A 15943-nucleotide genomic window follows, 5' to 3' on the forward strand; every position below is an offset into this window, starting at 1 on the left:
CTCTGTGTACGGTATATGCCCGTTTTCCTATTGGGAATACATGCCCAACCTCACTACAGGGTGCACCTGGGACTTCAGTGAGAGTGGGACAGGAGGATCTCCTCCCTGGATTTTAAAGTCCATCAAATTGTTCTTCAGTGGGTCAAGAAGGAGCACTTCCCAGCTGCTGAACTCCACTGGGCCCAACAAGCTCTAGCAGCTCTTACTTTCAATTTTGTAATTGAAAGCTCAGTAACAGATGCAAACAGTAACAGCTCAGTAACAAATGCAAAACAATGTTGTAAAAAAGTTGCTTTCATGTTTTAGTAGTGCTACACAAAGTAAATTTAGTTTTCTCTGCTCATATGAACAATTTGTGTTATCTTAATTCTGAGGATAAAATTAACTTTCACATAGAAAATCCCTGCTTAATTCAAGTATCTAAATACAAGAACGCTGGCATCAAATGAGGGTGACTTTTCAAACTTTTCTACTTTAACATCAATGCTTCCAATTGTTAAATTTGAGCTTTCTTTGTATTTGAAAGCAATCATTGAAAAAAATTAAAATATAGAATTGCTGAGACTACTTAGCAATGTCCATGCTGAGAACAGCATGTATTGCTGAGAACCACCTTTGTTTTCCAAGTACCTGGAAAGCAGGTACAGACTTATGCACCTTCTGTATGAAAATTGCTTGCAATAATTCCAATTTTTCTTTGCTTACAATATTTTTGAACAATATCACCTGACCTTGTTAATACATTTTAGCAAGGAGGAACTAATTTTCTACATTTCTTTAAAAAACTCTTTTTCTGCTATAAGGAAAAACAAACAAACAAAAAAAAGGCAACTTTATCACTAAGAAAAGGTCTGGAAAAGAACATAAGCTTCTGGAAACAATATACCATTCAATCAATGTGATTAATCAATAAAGAGATTCTACTCTTTCCATTGCTATTGCTAAATTATGGACACTGCTGGCTCTAACTGGAAGAACAATGTGAGTGATGTTAAGAGGGCAACTTCAAAAATGAAGTTGTAGATAGCTATTTCCACTTCTCAAACAGAAGCACAACAGGGTGATGTATTTCTTACCAGGCTGCTTAATGCACAGCTCTGAGTTCTGGAAGGAAAAGACCCCTGTTTATTTGGTATGTCTGCCATGCCCACCTTGTTTGTTAAGACAATGAGGGTCCTGAAAGGAAAACTTGTGGCAAAACCCTTAAAAATCTTAAAAAACCTTAAAAATCTTTAAGCCATTGAGTAGATATTCCTTGGAAAACACGAAAGAATACACTGTTGAATAATAATTTTCTGTGTGAATACCAGATTTGCTGAACTTCATTTCATTTTTGAGCAGTCCAAATCCAGTCCATATGTAGTACAACTGCAGCATTTCAATACAGCTGAAAATTTGGGGAATCCCTGGAAGCAGAACTGGAGTGGTGGGGAAATCATTAAAACTACTCCTAAGAGCAGAATTATGCTTATATATATTCAGAGCAGAATATATTTATTTTGCTGATTCCATCATCCATCTTTTGTTGTAAATATTATGTCTCCTTTGAAATTTTCTGAATAAAATGGAGAATGAGATTTAGGAAAGAAAGTGATCAGTTCTTGAAAGCATGCAAGTAGGATAAGACATCAGATCTCAGTAGCACTAGAGTATCACAGTGTTTATTCTAAGTAGAGCTGGCAGAATATGGTTTAGTATTTATCATTTACTGACTAGTAATAATAGGTATTTGTAGTATGAGACGTGACTAATGTATTACCTTTTCATCTGAACATGTTAAATGTGATATGACAGCACAGCATGATAATGAGTAATAACTTATTTTGAATATTCAGGACATTACAATGTATCCTGTGTTGTCTTTCTACACACAAAAACCTACTTCAGCATTTAATAAAATGAATGCTGTCTTTCTGAGTAGGACCAAGAAACTGGTGCGAGAATTAATTGTGACAGCTCTGTCGTAGATGAAAGACAGTGTTGCAAGAGCTGTCACACTTCTCCTTCACATGCAAGCTGAGGTTGGAACACCTTCACTGAAAACTTCTTATTTACAGAAAGCCAGTGAATCACATTTTCTATAGTTCTATTGTTGTTCTTTTCATTTTACATTCAAATACAACTTGATATTTTACCAATACTGATGCTTCAAAAATGCAATCAAGAGAAACAAAATTCAGATTTTTTTACATGCTCGTTTTTACTCAGAGTTGAAGAAGACACCAAAGTTCAAACCCAAAGAGCTTGATGACAGCAATTACACTGACCTAAGCTTGGAGAAGGGGGATTTTGCCATATAGGCACAAGCTTTTACTTACATATTTATTAATGCTTCTAATATTGACAAAAAGGACCAATGTACTTCTAAAAGGACTACTGTAACACCAAGCTTTTGAATTCCACAGTGGCACCTGTAAATCTAAGCCAGGCATTTTGAATCACACAAAATGTATCCAGGTGAAAAGTCTACTCAATTTACATTTCATGCAACTGGCTGGACAAAATCTAGAATCCTAAGTAAATAACAGCAAAAACTAAAGTCAGTATCACATTTTTAATTTCACCATACGTTGCAGTGCTAATTATCCTTTACAATGGGGCACGTTAAAATGGCCACGTGGTTCACTCAGCTACGTCATTCAAAGGAAAGAACAGGTCAGTGACCTGCACAAATATGCCTTTAGGCACTCAGAGTTCAGTCCTGGCACTTCCTGTGCTGCTTTCCTCACTCAAGAAAATGTACAGTGACTGTGTTATATGCTATTTTAAGTTAAGGTGTTCTCAGTCCCTCCCACCAAGGTTTTTCTTTTTCTCAGAAAATATTTAAAGAGCCATTGGTTTTGAGAAGAATCAAGCCAGAATGACATTTTAAGGACAATGCTCAGGGCACTGAACTAGAGGAAGGAGTTCTTGAATGCTATGTTCTACATTGTCCGAGACTTGATCTCCAAGTGAGATGCTACCATCCAAAACCTGTCTCACACAACAGGAGCTCTGATCTGTGGCCATACTCTGGTACTAGCACATCACAGATATCCCCTCCAGGTAATACATGTAAAGACCATTGAAAACAATCTGGATGCTCTCTGCTTTCCTGCTTTTTTGATGACCATAGGAAAAATTGTGTGCACACCAGGAAGCACACTTGGATATCTCTTCATGTGAAAGTAACTTACAATCTCATCATGGGCAAAGACACTAAAGGGCAGCATTGCTGGATTTTAAAAGTTATTAAAAGAGAATTTTTGGCAAAGCAGACAAAAGGAATGTGGTTTTCACCAAGTCAGGCAAGTTCTTCAGCTGCCTTCAATCACATAACTAATGTCGTAAACACGTAACTCAAGAAGCTGAATAAGAAGAATTATTTTTGTTACTTAAATCAGTACATTTATAACAATTCCTGAAGTCTGAACATGGTACTTAGTTAAGTGGTGATGGATTTGCTGTTGTAGTGCCTGTGCTAGAGACTCATCAGAATGACTTTTAGGATTAATGAGCCTCTTTCATGGACCCTGTTGTAGGTGCCAAAGTGCCTCTTAAGGTTCTCCTTGCCTTCCACTGTTCTAATCTTCATTTAAAGGCAAAGCCTTACTGCTGAAGAAACTAAAGGGCCTGGATCTTTCATCTGTATCTGCATTAAGAGACACTCACATCAAAGGTAAAATTGCAGGTCGAAAATAATTTCCAAGTAGTGCCGGTACTGATATTCCTTTCCTTGCAGAGCTTTTAAATACCTTATGTGTACACAGTTGTTCTGACTGTACCTAAGTACCAATGCCAATTGCTTTAGAGTAAAATACAAATCCCTGCAAAATAAAAAGGTATAGATTGTGTATCACTCTTTATACAGTGGTGTGGTGTAAATAATGTGCTCTCTTCTAGCAGGGACAGGGCTGCTCAGGTACTGGCTGCCCTTTGTCAGAGGTGACCTTAAATCAGAACATCTTTCTCAACTGTGAAGCCAGTTATTTTCTGCTGTTTGCTTTGCTGGCATTGTGTTCTGCTAATTCCATGATTCAACTGGGTATTTAAGGGACACTATAAACATGTTCAGATGAGACGACATTACTTCTATCTCCTCTGTTAGCTTAACTAGTCAAATAGGTTTGCAAGGTAGAAACATACGCAACAAAAAACCATCTCATATTAATGAAAGTAACTGGCACAAAGAGTATGTCATATTGATTAAGTGCATGTGTGTCCCAGGTAATGCAAAGAGATTTTTGAGACAGTACTTGCATCAATGCATAAGGAACGTCTGCTTGAGATTAACACTTCTTTGGCCAGCTACCTCCGCTACCCCAAAGATCTTTCCTTTACATGCTTAGTGTGGGGTTTTTTTTCTACTGGATGCATTACATTTTCCAGTGTATCACTTAGGTACCAGATGTCTGCTTCCTTGAACTCACAGCAGGAGGTAAAACACATCTAACACTTACCAGGTCTGAGGTGTTTCACATGCATTCTATGAACTCGTCTATACTTCAGGAAGATAAAGACAAGAGATGCAGAAAATAAATGAGCTAAAGGACAATCACTGTCCTCTATCCCTCTACTTGGGAAGGAAACCTCTCACGGAAAATTCAAAGAAAATATTCAAAATTAATTAAAAAGAAGGGCCTACATTTAAAATAAGAAAATATAAGACAAAAAGGATCTTTATGACCAAAAATACTCATAATCTTTAAGAGCATGAGTATCTCTGAATACTGTGACTATCCAAAAAAAAAAAAATTTTATAGGCACAAAAAAGCAGTCAGAACATAAAAGATATAAATTCCTTTCAAACTTCAGGATAAATGCCATTTTAGCTAGGATTTAGCAAGGTTTAATGCCTATGGGCAAATGACTGTTTCTGTGAGAACTGTCAGCTCTCCCTGCCCTCGACCTGTTTGCCCAAGCCCAGCAGGGAAGGACACACCACAAAGACAGGCTCTGGAAGTCTGATACCTCCTTATTTGTGCTACTACTCTGCTGCATCGTTTGATGGAAAAATGCCTACTCTTCTCTAATGGCTGATATTCTCACTCCACAGCAGACTGAGCTGGACCATGCTGCAGTGCTGCTGAACAGTAGAATCAGTTAGTAAACTCAGGGTGAAATGCTGAGCATAAATCTGTTCTTACAATACTGTAATTAAATTCCGTAAGAGCTAGTAATTTTAGCATTACAGTCTGGATTTTTTTTTTTTTTTTTTTAATTTTGCCAATGAAATTAAAATCATACAGAGAAACTTGTTCAATGTTGGTTTTTGTGTGACTTACTCTGTGGTGGTGACAGACATTTATGATAGGTGAACACTGAGAGTGGAAAGTGTCAAAAGTACTAAGACAAGCACATAACACAGTGATAGCTAGGTGTCCTAATCTGAACTTAGATTTTGCTGTCTTTACTGGCATTTCAGGTCCCACTCTGTAGTCCTAATCTGAACTTAGATTTTGCTGTCTTTACTGGCATTTCAGGTCCCACTCTGTAACTCTTGTAACAGTTCTGTAAATATTTGACTACTACTGCAAGTTTATGTACCAGGTGCCAGTGCTCAGGCTGGTGGTGAGGCCTGACCCTGGCTGGGCACCTTGGGAACACCAGGCCAAGAAAGAGCCCAAAATGTTGGGCAGAGAGAGGAGGAAGGAGCAAAAAGGGAGAAACAGCAGAAGGAACACCAAGGTTGGAGGACTGGGCACTCCATGCTGGAGCAGATAACCGCTCTGCAGCCCATGGAGGATACATGCTGGAGCAAGTGATGCTCCTGAAGGAACTGCAGCCTGTGGAGACCCTACAACTGAGCAGGATGGAATTGTGAAAGGAAGGAGCAGCAGAGAGAAATGTCTCTGTACCAACCACTCTCCAGCCCTACTTGTAGTGCCTGATGGTAGGTAGAGGACTCTGGAGCAGAGGAGTGAAGGGGAATTTGGGATAGGGAGGAGTAATAGTGTGGCTTTAATGTTTGTTTTTGTTTCTTACTACACTAATCTCTTCTAATTGTCAATAAATTAAATCAATTATCTCCAAGTTGAGTCTGCTTTTGCTATGAAAGTAATTGGTCAGTGATCTCCCTGCCTTATCTCAAGCCATGAACTTTCTCATCCTATTTTCCTGCCCCATCTTTCTGAGTAAGGCAGAGTGTGTGAGCAGCTGGGTGGTGTCTGACCTGTAGCTAACTCACCATATTTCATCTGTCACAGTCAGACAGGCACAAAAAATTCTTGGGTTTTTTGGTGCATTCTTAGAAGAGAGATATTTGGTGATTTTAAACTGTGTAATTGTGTGCAGGTACATGTACACACAAGCAAATCCACATTTACTACATGCCTTCTATAAGGGTTTACAAAATCTTTAGAAAAAAAGGTGTGAAAAAACCCCAAATAAACCCAAACCAATTCAGCCTTAGGATGATAAAGCCTGATTTCTGTTAACACTGTCACTGTTGTGTGAAAACTCAAATATTGATACCAGTTTCTTTGGAACTTTAGACTTTTTCTTCTACAAAGAAAATGTTTACAGTTATGGATCAGATAGTTCAACAAATATGCTACCAAAATATGACATAGGGTGTCACTGTGGTTAAAGCTGCAAAACAATACTTGGATTTTGACACAAAGGAAGAAATCTTAGGGAGAGAACAAGGGAAAGAAAAACCTACTGCTTCTTTTGTTAGCTGCTTCTCACCCATCACCTTAAGAACTACATCCATGCACGTGAAGGAGAGACAACACTACATCAACTATGGTCATAACTTTCTGAAATCTTGTTAGCAGCACAGCTTCTGTATTAGAGCAGCTGAACTCACAAAGACATGGCCATAACTAACTCTCCTGTTCAAGTTACCTAGGTTAGAACATGACAACTGGCAACTCATCAGAAATGCAATGACAGGTCTCCATTTCTGGGAACTATTTACAGTATTTATGTGACATGGGCAAAAAGTCATAGAAAATAGGTGTTAAATGTTGTTCAAGTGGCACAACTGTACAACTCTGACTTGGGATATTGCTTAGCCACCCTTTAAATGCAGAAAAATGTATTTGTATTCCTCCTAAGTAACACTATAAATAAAAGCCCCAGGAGAATGTATGTGGCAGCACTTCTTTATACCATTCCATCAGCACATCTTTTTCCTACAGGAAAAGGCTGGCTTTTCATTGAAGGATTTGTTTTTTAATTTGCTTATTCAAGAGCAGTGCTCTGACTACGTCATTTTACTCTCAATCTGCTGTCAATAAAAAAACAGCAGTCAACCATAACATTACATGAGAACTAATTTTTGCTGTTAAGTAATAGCAATACCTCTAAGATCTCACTCTAATGATTAAAAATATTTAAGAATATCATTGCATTATATTTCAGTTTAATTCCTGAGCAGTGGCAGCATCCCTACTTATTGGAAAGATAACTGAAATGCACATTAATTATATTTTCTTAAAAGCATGTCCTGGCTAATTACAAGCTTCACAAGAGCAGAGAGAGAGAGAAATTATAAAAACCTACTTCCTCTATTTCTTTCTTTAACTACCTTGTTGTAGTGTTTTACTGCACACTGAAGTAATTGTCTTTCCCAAGTGCTTTCTTTACAAAAGATCTTTCAGTTTTCTCTATGGGAGCTTACACAAGGACAGAGAAGGAGAAGTGGGGATGCCACATTCAGATTGCATTCACTTTCTTACAACTCCGGAAACTCCTTATCCTTATTATAGATGGAGTTCTATGTTGGATCTTTTTGAAAATAACTGAGAGGGGGACATGCTGAAATGCTGAAAGGTTTGCCCAAATATTGAATTACATTCTCAAATTCAGCATAACATTACATACACTAATAGGTATTATAATAACACCTGGACCACTCAGTGCCAAAACTGGAAATTTACTATAACATTTTATATTTCAAAATAGTTGTTATGGTGAAATAAATTTCTTTAAACTCCAAAAATTGTCTTATACAATACTTAAACAAATACACAGTCCCACAAATTAAAGCATTCATAAGATGAGTCATCTTCTGTAAGCACAACAGCAAAAATTTTTGAAAAGGCAATTTATCAAACAATAATGAAAACCTCTCAGATGCTCCAGCTTCATATGAGAAAGAGAATATTAGTGTCGATACAGACAACCACTGCATTGGCATTTTCTGCTTTTCAGATAAATGAGGACATTTTACAGAAAATCACCATGGACAAAACAATGTCCGCAGAAGCCTGAGCATGCAAATCCTTTTTCCTTTAACTGGTATTCTGCAAAGGCAGAGTGACTTGGCAAAATCAGAACATGTTATTTCAAAGAAACCATCAACTAATGGATTAGATTTCCTTGAATACCTACCAAAAGCTGTCCAGCGAAACAGATAAACAAAATGAAGGAAAGCAGGAGAAACGCAGCCCCAAATGAAATTCCAAGAATAGACGTTCTAGAAGAAAAGGAAAAGGGGTATTCATTTCTTTGTTGCACATTTGTCACATGACAGTTCTTTGTCTATAATACTGATGATATGAAAAATTACTAGGTACAAGTTGCAACTTCCAAAGATCAACACCATGGAAAACCAATTCCAATCTTTACCAGAACAGCAGGCATTTCCCCAGCCATTTTCTCAATTCAGGATTGCTTGAATGGGTATTACCTCTGACTTTCCAAAGCTATTACCACGAGAAGCTAATAATTTCCACACATATAATGACAGAGCACATTAACAGCAGCAATATTTTGTTTTAATTTAGGAAGCCTGTATGAAAGAAGATCCTTATTGCTTTATGTTGTTGATTTTGTAATAATATAAGAGTGTAATAGATATACAAAATGAACTTGCTGGTGGTGTACATTCACCCCTAAAAGGCAGAAAACAGCACAGGTCAGTGATGTCCATTTTCAGTGTCTCACAGCAGAACCTGCACTATCTGTGATGCTGATCTTCCTTACTCACTGTTCCAGTTCATCCTTTTCTTGCGTGTTATAAATAGGAACATCTAGCCAGACGTAGCATCCCTGGATACTCAGTGAACAGGGCTACAGTAATAACCTGTGAATTCCTTCATTCATTCCTTCATTCATTCTGCAAAGGCGGAAATCTCTCTACAGGAATACCACAGTAGAGCATAACTGCTCCATCAGGCACCATGTGAGAGCTTCTTATCGCATCTGCCTAGGGAAAGATGCAGTGGAACCAAATTATGTTTAATGAATGCCAAGAGAATACCAGAAGCTCTGGATCAACTGAGTTGTTTAGGCATGGGAACTAGATGCAGTCATGAAGTCTCTCACCTGAGTACCTGCTTTCAGGTTTAACTCCAGATTTGACACTTTTACAAAATAAAAAAACATCTCTCAACTCCTCTGAGCATCAGCAAACATCTTACTTTATCAGACATTATATGCCAGAAATGCTAGGAAACGTTTTGCTCTGTTTTAACAACAGAGTTGTATAAAATATTTTCAGGAAAGAAAAACAAAGCATTAATGTCACCAACCAATCTGATGCCATTAAAAGCATTTTGGAGAGTAATTGATGATCTTCCCTGCCAATCATTCAGGGAACTTCTTATATGTTAAGTATTAGTCATCAGATTTTGGGCTGATGTGCACAGCTGATGAAAAACAAACAACTGGCAATTCACAACTTATATTAATCATGAAACAATATTTCTTTTAAAAGTCATTTGAAGAAAATTATTACTTATGAATACATGTTGTCCAAGAATTTCTCATCAAGACTGAAACAGTAAGCTGTACATCAGAGTATTAAAACTAGTCTCTACTCTTAGGAATTGAAAATCCTGTAAGCAACAGAAGAGATAAAGAAAAGGAAAAAAAGGAAAAAACCAACTAGAAAACATGAACTAAAGCCAGTTAGAAAAGAAACAGGTTTATTTTTTATATATGCATAAACACTTCCAATCATGTATGTCCCTCATCAACATTCAAGGAACCATTCCTACATTTCAAACTATAGCTATTCCTTCTCTGATATGAAGAATACAAAAAAGGAGCCTTAAAAAATGACTCAACACAAGAATAGCCTTATCAGTCAAGCTTGGAGTGCATCCTTTTAGAAGAAGAAATGAGGATGTTTGTGAGAGAAACTGGAGAGCAAGGGAAATAAAATTAACATGGCATAAAGAGAGCTTATGCAAAGAGTACTTAATCTCCTGGGCAACAGGCTAGAACAAAAGGTCTTTGTAGCTGTTTCACATAATCAGTGATGCTATTGAGGGGGCACAAGAATTACACAGCAAGGTGAACAGGACAAAGAGAAAAGGACTGAGGGTAATAAAAGTGCTATCTTAGAATCCAGATTTGAATGGTGAAAACACAGAAAAAGAAAAACATACTATTTTTGCTCCCCACACCCCATTCTTTCCTGGGAACAGCAGAACTTCTGTTTCAGTTAGGCTAAGACAAAATAGTTTCATGCTGCTCCTAGAAGGAAAGAAGTGGGCTGAAAATGCTATAAAGAGAAGCAAAATGCTAAAAATTAAGTGCCACCATAAACAAGTCTCATTTGAGGCAATGACCATAGGAAAGACACAACATGATTTATTTTTTGTCACTGGAACATTACAAAAACAGTGCAGGTCTTTACAGTAAACTAACCTTGCTTTTACTGTGTAGAGTTATCAAATGCATTGCATTGACAGATTTGGGCAAAATACTTAGTCAGAGGAGCACCTGAAATTGCATAAGCCAGGTAAGTTTTTGCCTGTCTCTTCTATGCTTCAAGGAATGACCTCATTCTGCTCTCTGCTACAGTGCCCCACCAGAAACCCAGACAGGACAACCCCTGACCATAACCTACAGAGGGACAGTTTAAAAGTGAGGAAACAATATGAGAACTTCTCAAGCTTCAGGTAATTCCATGTCAAAATAAGATATGATCTTAGCTAAACTTGCATTTTTTTGGTTTCATTAGGAAGTATCTCTTTTGAACAATTTATTTTTATCAGTGGTACAAGATTAGGAAAAAAAAATATATATATCTTGCTTGTTGGTAACAATTTAACTGAAAACCAGAAATTTACTTATGAAGATATTGAAAAATGCAGAAAAGAATGTGTTTTTTTCTACAATTTTGTAATTTTTAGGAAAATATGTGACTAATGGCACATATCCTTTAATGGGATGTAGAGAATTTCCTTAGCTTGTCAGGTAATTGATATCCATTTTCTGAACTACAGGACTGCAAACTCTCTTGAGCTGATAAAATCACAGTGAAGACACTGCAAATGACAATTACACAAGCCAATACTGAATTCAGACTTTTTTGGTACCTAATAGTAGCTATTTATTTCTTAAAGTAGTTGATGCTTTCACTAAGCCATCAAAGGATTCAAGAGCTATGGAAGTTTCAATGTTAAAGCAATATCAGTTCAGTTTTATAACTCTCCTTGAGTTGTTTGTTGGTTTTTTGTTTTGGGGTTTTTTTTGTTTGTTTGTTTGTTTTTGAATACAGCAGAAAAACAGCAACGATGGTTTTCTTTTATTTATTCCATCTTATATCTTACATGACTGCTTTTGGACAAACTTTTTAAGTACTACCTTTCCTATGAAGAAATTCAATTGTGCCTGATTGAAAATATTATGATAAGGCCTCCTAACCACGACTGTTAGTTTGGCATGACTCAGGACAAAAGGACACAGTTTCTTGAACACAACAGCCTCAGAGAGTGAAGACTTGGGAAGAATCTTAAATGTAGCCCCTAATAAATCCCTTACTTGAGTACTACAAGAAGTATCTCATGTTCAGTAGAAATATACTTTCATCAATTCACCAGTTTGCATTTCAAAGAACCAACACGACCAATTCCATGTTAGTACCAATTCTGTTTGCTTAAATAAAGAGTGTAGTGAATTACTAGAGATATGTCTCTCACTTGGTAAACCAAGAATTCTAGAGAGCCACTGCAGGCCTGTTCCAAGGAAATGTAATGATAAAGATTTGCTTTCATTTTAATGCCAATGAAGACCTACTCCTCATCATACATTTCACTCCAAGATATTGTTTTCTTGATTAAATTTATAATTACCACTTTGTGTAAAGCTTATTATTAAAACACATCACTTTACTGACCCCAAGAAAATTAAAACATAAATAAATTATTTCAGCCTTGAAAAAAAAGCCTTATGATCTTGAAGATATTACTTAGGACTTGCAACTCGCTGGATGTTACTCATCATCAAATATCTCCAAATCTACTTTTAAGTAGCAGGCTGTCTGCCCGCACAGAAATCAATGATATTACAGTACTGCAAAACCAGATTAATGGAATAGTGAATCAATAAAACCCAGTGACAGATTTAGTTCATCTCCCTGTCTTCATTAGATCACCATTTTAAAATCCTGTAGAACTCTTGGAAGAAAACAAAAAGGTTACACAGAATTTTAGTAGGAAATAACATTTGCAGTATTGGAGTATGTTTGATTTAAGCTACCTTTGTGATGACTACATACACTGGTGATTTTTAAACTTTTTTATTGTTGTTGCTGTTGCTGTTTTTTTAATTTGCAATGCTCCCAATTTTCCAGAAAAGATGCAGGTACCTGTATAATACCTTGCCTTTCTGTCTTCCATTTTTGCATCTATTAAAATAACCCACAGACCACTTGAAGCTGAATACCTCTCACGTTGGTAACACCTGATTTTACACTTTTGCTTTTACAATTTAATATGCAGCCCAATGAAAGGATCATAAGACACTTAACATTTTGGTAATGAAAATGATAAAGCATTTATCAGTGTCTTTTTCTCTGATGTTAGAAATACCAGAAATACCAGTAAGTTGGAGGACATTTTCCTTAGCTGAATACAGCTCCCTAGAGTTTGCTGATATTCTGATATATTTTAGTGAGCTAAACAATTGGTGTAAGTGACATAAGGATAGAGCAAAATGAGCATCTGACTACATGTAAGATAAATGATAAATCCAGATTAATTTTCACGACTGAAATCAAAACCAAAAAAAAGATTCAAAAATCATACTGCTGGCCAGGAGTAGTTGGATCCACCTTTGGCTTTTGGGATGTGGCAAAACATGAATTTCCCTGAATTAATTCCTTTACTTATCAAAATACAGTATGAGCTTGTAAAATAAAATTTTCCACGTGTCTTAATTTCATATTTTTAATAATGCCTGAAGTCAGATTCAACCATGTGCAGGATACTGCTGAATGCTTGGAAGAGTGTCCCTTGGTTTGTGTCTCCGTTTAGAAATTAGCTGGGAAACTGCTCCTGTAACACCTGAATGGAAGTCCATAAAAATTTATCCATGTTCTAAGTCTGCAGTATGGAAAGTCCATTTATAATGTACTAACAGTTCCTTCTGGATTTGAATTAATATGTGATTAAATGCTACAGAACAAGACCAATCGCTCAACTGTGGTTATAAAGAATAATCCTGAGAGTACTCTACAGGAGAAAGGACTGTGAGTTAAGAAAAACCCTGTGACAGGGAATATGAAGTGTTAGCTTTAGAAACGATTGCTATAAAACAAATCTCAACTTTCCACTGTGTAAACAATCAACAGGAAAATTTAATTTTAAGAAGTGTAATAAAACATCCTTTATTGGAACAGTCTTCTGGTTTTCAGCCTTTCTAGAATATATGCAAATATAAATCATCTCATAATAGATAAATTCTGGTAAAAAGCATTATTCCAGAAATGTATTTTAATATTCTAAAATTAATTTTATAAATATACACTTCATGATTATTAATGCTCTGTTTTCATGCTTAGTATAGCAGTATTATCTTAGTGATATGTTAAATACATTTATTTATCACAGTTCCAACTCTGCAATCCATTTTGTTCCACTCCCATGTCCAACTGTCACACTTATTTTTAAATGCAAAGATAAAAACTAAAAGGAATGAAGAATTTATACCAATGTTTGGCATAACACCATTGACAGTGTTTAAAATGAGAAACAAGCCTAACTTTGAAAATCAGCTGAAATACCCAGTCTTTTCTGTTCAATTTAATTTCCATGAACTGACATCTGTAAACTAACAATTCTAAAATTTTTTTACTTATATTTCTTTCTTGTAATATTTTTTACACTAATGAGCAAATATACATAGGAATGAATACACATTAAATAGGACTTACTTTGGCAATACCAGAATCTGTACAACAAAAATGCAGAAGAATATGAGGCAGGCACAAGTTACATAATACTTGAATGCGGGCAGAGTAGTTGCTCGATACTGGAAGAAAATAAAAGCAAACATTAAAAACACAATCGCCAAAGCAGATGAAATATAACCCAGCTGAATTTCCAGCTTGAAGATGCACATAGGTATAGGCAGTTTTTAGCAACAGTACATTTCCTGTTCTTCAGTGACTTCACATCCACTCACATAGGGCTTGGGATTATCAGACATAGTATTAACCCTTTTGCTTATTGAAGAACAGCCACGTCAAATGGTTTTGCCTTGTTCCCCCAGAGAGCAGACTATCCCAAATTCATCAGAATATGCCTAATTAACAAAAAAATCCCCCTCCCAAAAAAAAAAAAAAAAAAGAAACCCCACCAAAAAAAGTTAAAGCATATGTTAAAATTTTTTTAGGAATGGCCAACCATTCTTCACAGATTCCAAAATTCTTTGTGATTAATTCCTCAAACTGATTTTCAATTATTGATAAATACTGAATGGGCTGAAACAATTATAAAAAAAATGTAACATTAATTTAGACAGGAAATTTCTGAGCACAAAAAGTAGCCGAGCGTAAGTGTGCTACAGAGCATAGCTAGCAACCACACTGATATTTACTGAACCTACATTATTATTTCAGTTAAAATATTTCATGTCTTTGTTAAAAGGCCTCATATGTCCACTGTTACTACTAAACACTTGATATTCTTAGGAGACAGTCGATTTGATCTGTTTTGTCATGAGAAAAATCTATTTATTCCTAATTAGTCTGTCTAGAGACATGAGAATTAAGCAATGAAATATTTATCGGAGTTGCTCTGCTATTTGAGATAGATATATCTAGGTTGAAACCAATTAAATACTCAAAGGCAAATGATCTAAGTAGCTATTAAAGTTACTTAGCCTATCCTAGTTTGGCTTTTTTTTTTTTAAGGATAAAAGTTCAAGATTTAATTACTAAAAAAAAATACAGCAAAGACTATTCACAAAGTGCTTGAGATGCAAACTTCAGAAAATGGAAAGTGCATGAGCTGTGCCTTCCAACTGCAAGCACACAGCTGTGTCTGCGTGCTTAATGCCAAGCTCTGCCTATGAAGCCAGTGCACCAAACTTTACATGAATTTGTAGAAACTCACTTTGGCAACACAACAGCTTTTTTCACTTTTGAATTGTATGACAAATTAAAAGCAATTCTTATCACTTATCTAACTAAATTATAAGGCACAAATATATCTTTGCTTGATGAGTACTTTTGCAGCAAGTTCTGCTCTTCCACGTGTCAAATATGTTTGTGGCCCTGTTCAACAATTTTGGATCTTGAGCTGCAATTAAAATTTCACAGAATTCCAATCCACTTTTAAATTTGTCTCAGTGTTTCATACTTCTCAAGACATTTCCTAATGAAGGGAGGCAACTCACTCCTTAGGTTAAGCAATTATTTTGCTTTATTATCTTTCTGTACTTTCAGGTCCCACAGGGCCATAAAAGCTTCTTTTTAAATCAAATGCAGACTTCTTACTAAGTTCTTTAAAGTGAAAACTGGACTGGTGAGTCATTAAAAGGTGGCGAAGAAAGATATTAAAAAGCTGGATCCAAAAATAACAATTAGCTCTTTGCTGTTCCACAGCATTCTACATCAAGATATTAGACTTCTACAGGGAGCATTGACTCAGCCAAATAACTTAGCTCCCAAATTTTCTCCCAAGTCATTCTCCAAAGTACACATACGACGTTTTTTTCTCAAGTTCTCTTTTGGAATTCATTGGTTAGTAACACCCACATTAAAATCTTAATGTGCTAC

At 36.1% G+C, this 15943-nt stretch overlaps 1 protein-coding gene across 2 annotated transcripts in view; it reads right to left on the reverse strand.

Moving 5' to 3' along the window:
- The window catches only part of ADCY2 (adenylate cyclase 2), a 205755-nt gene that overhangs the window by 39545 nt on the left and 150267 nt on the right, over positions 1-15943 (reverse strand). For both annotated transcript variants that reach the window (XM_039549160.1, XM_039549159.1), the window contains exons 14-15: positions 14096-14193; positions 8320-8404 (exon numbers count right to left, since the gene is read on the reverse strand). In XM_039549160.1, the coding sequence (XP_039405094.1) occupies positions 8320-8404; positions 14096-14193 (183 nt within the window). The remainder of the gene's footprint in view (positions 1-8319; positions 8405-14095; positions 14194-15943) is intronic.

Source organism: Corvus cornix, chromosome 2 (genome assembly GCF_000738735.6).
Source record: "Corvus cornix cornix isolate S_Up_H32 chromosome 2, ASM73873v5, whole genome shotgun sequence".
Classification (NCBI taxonomy): Eukaryota; Metazoa; Chordata; class Aves; order Passeriformes; family Corvidae; genus Corvus; species Corvus cornix.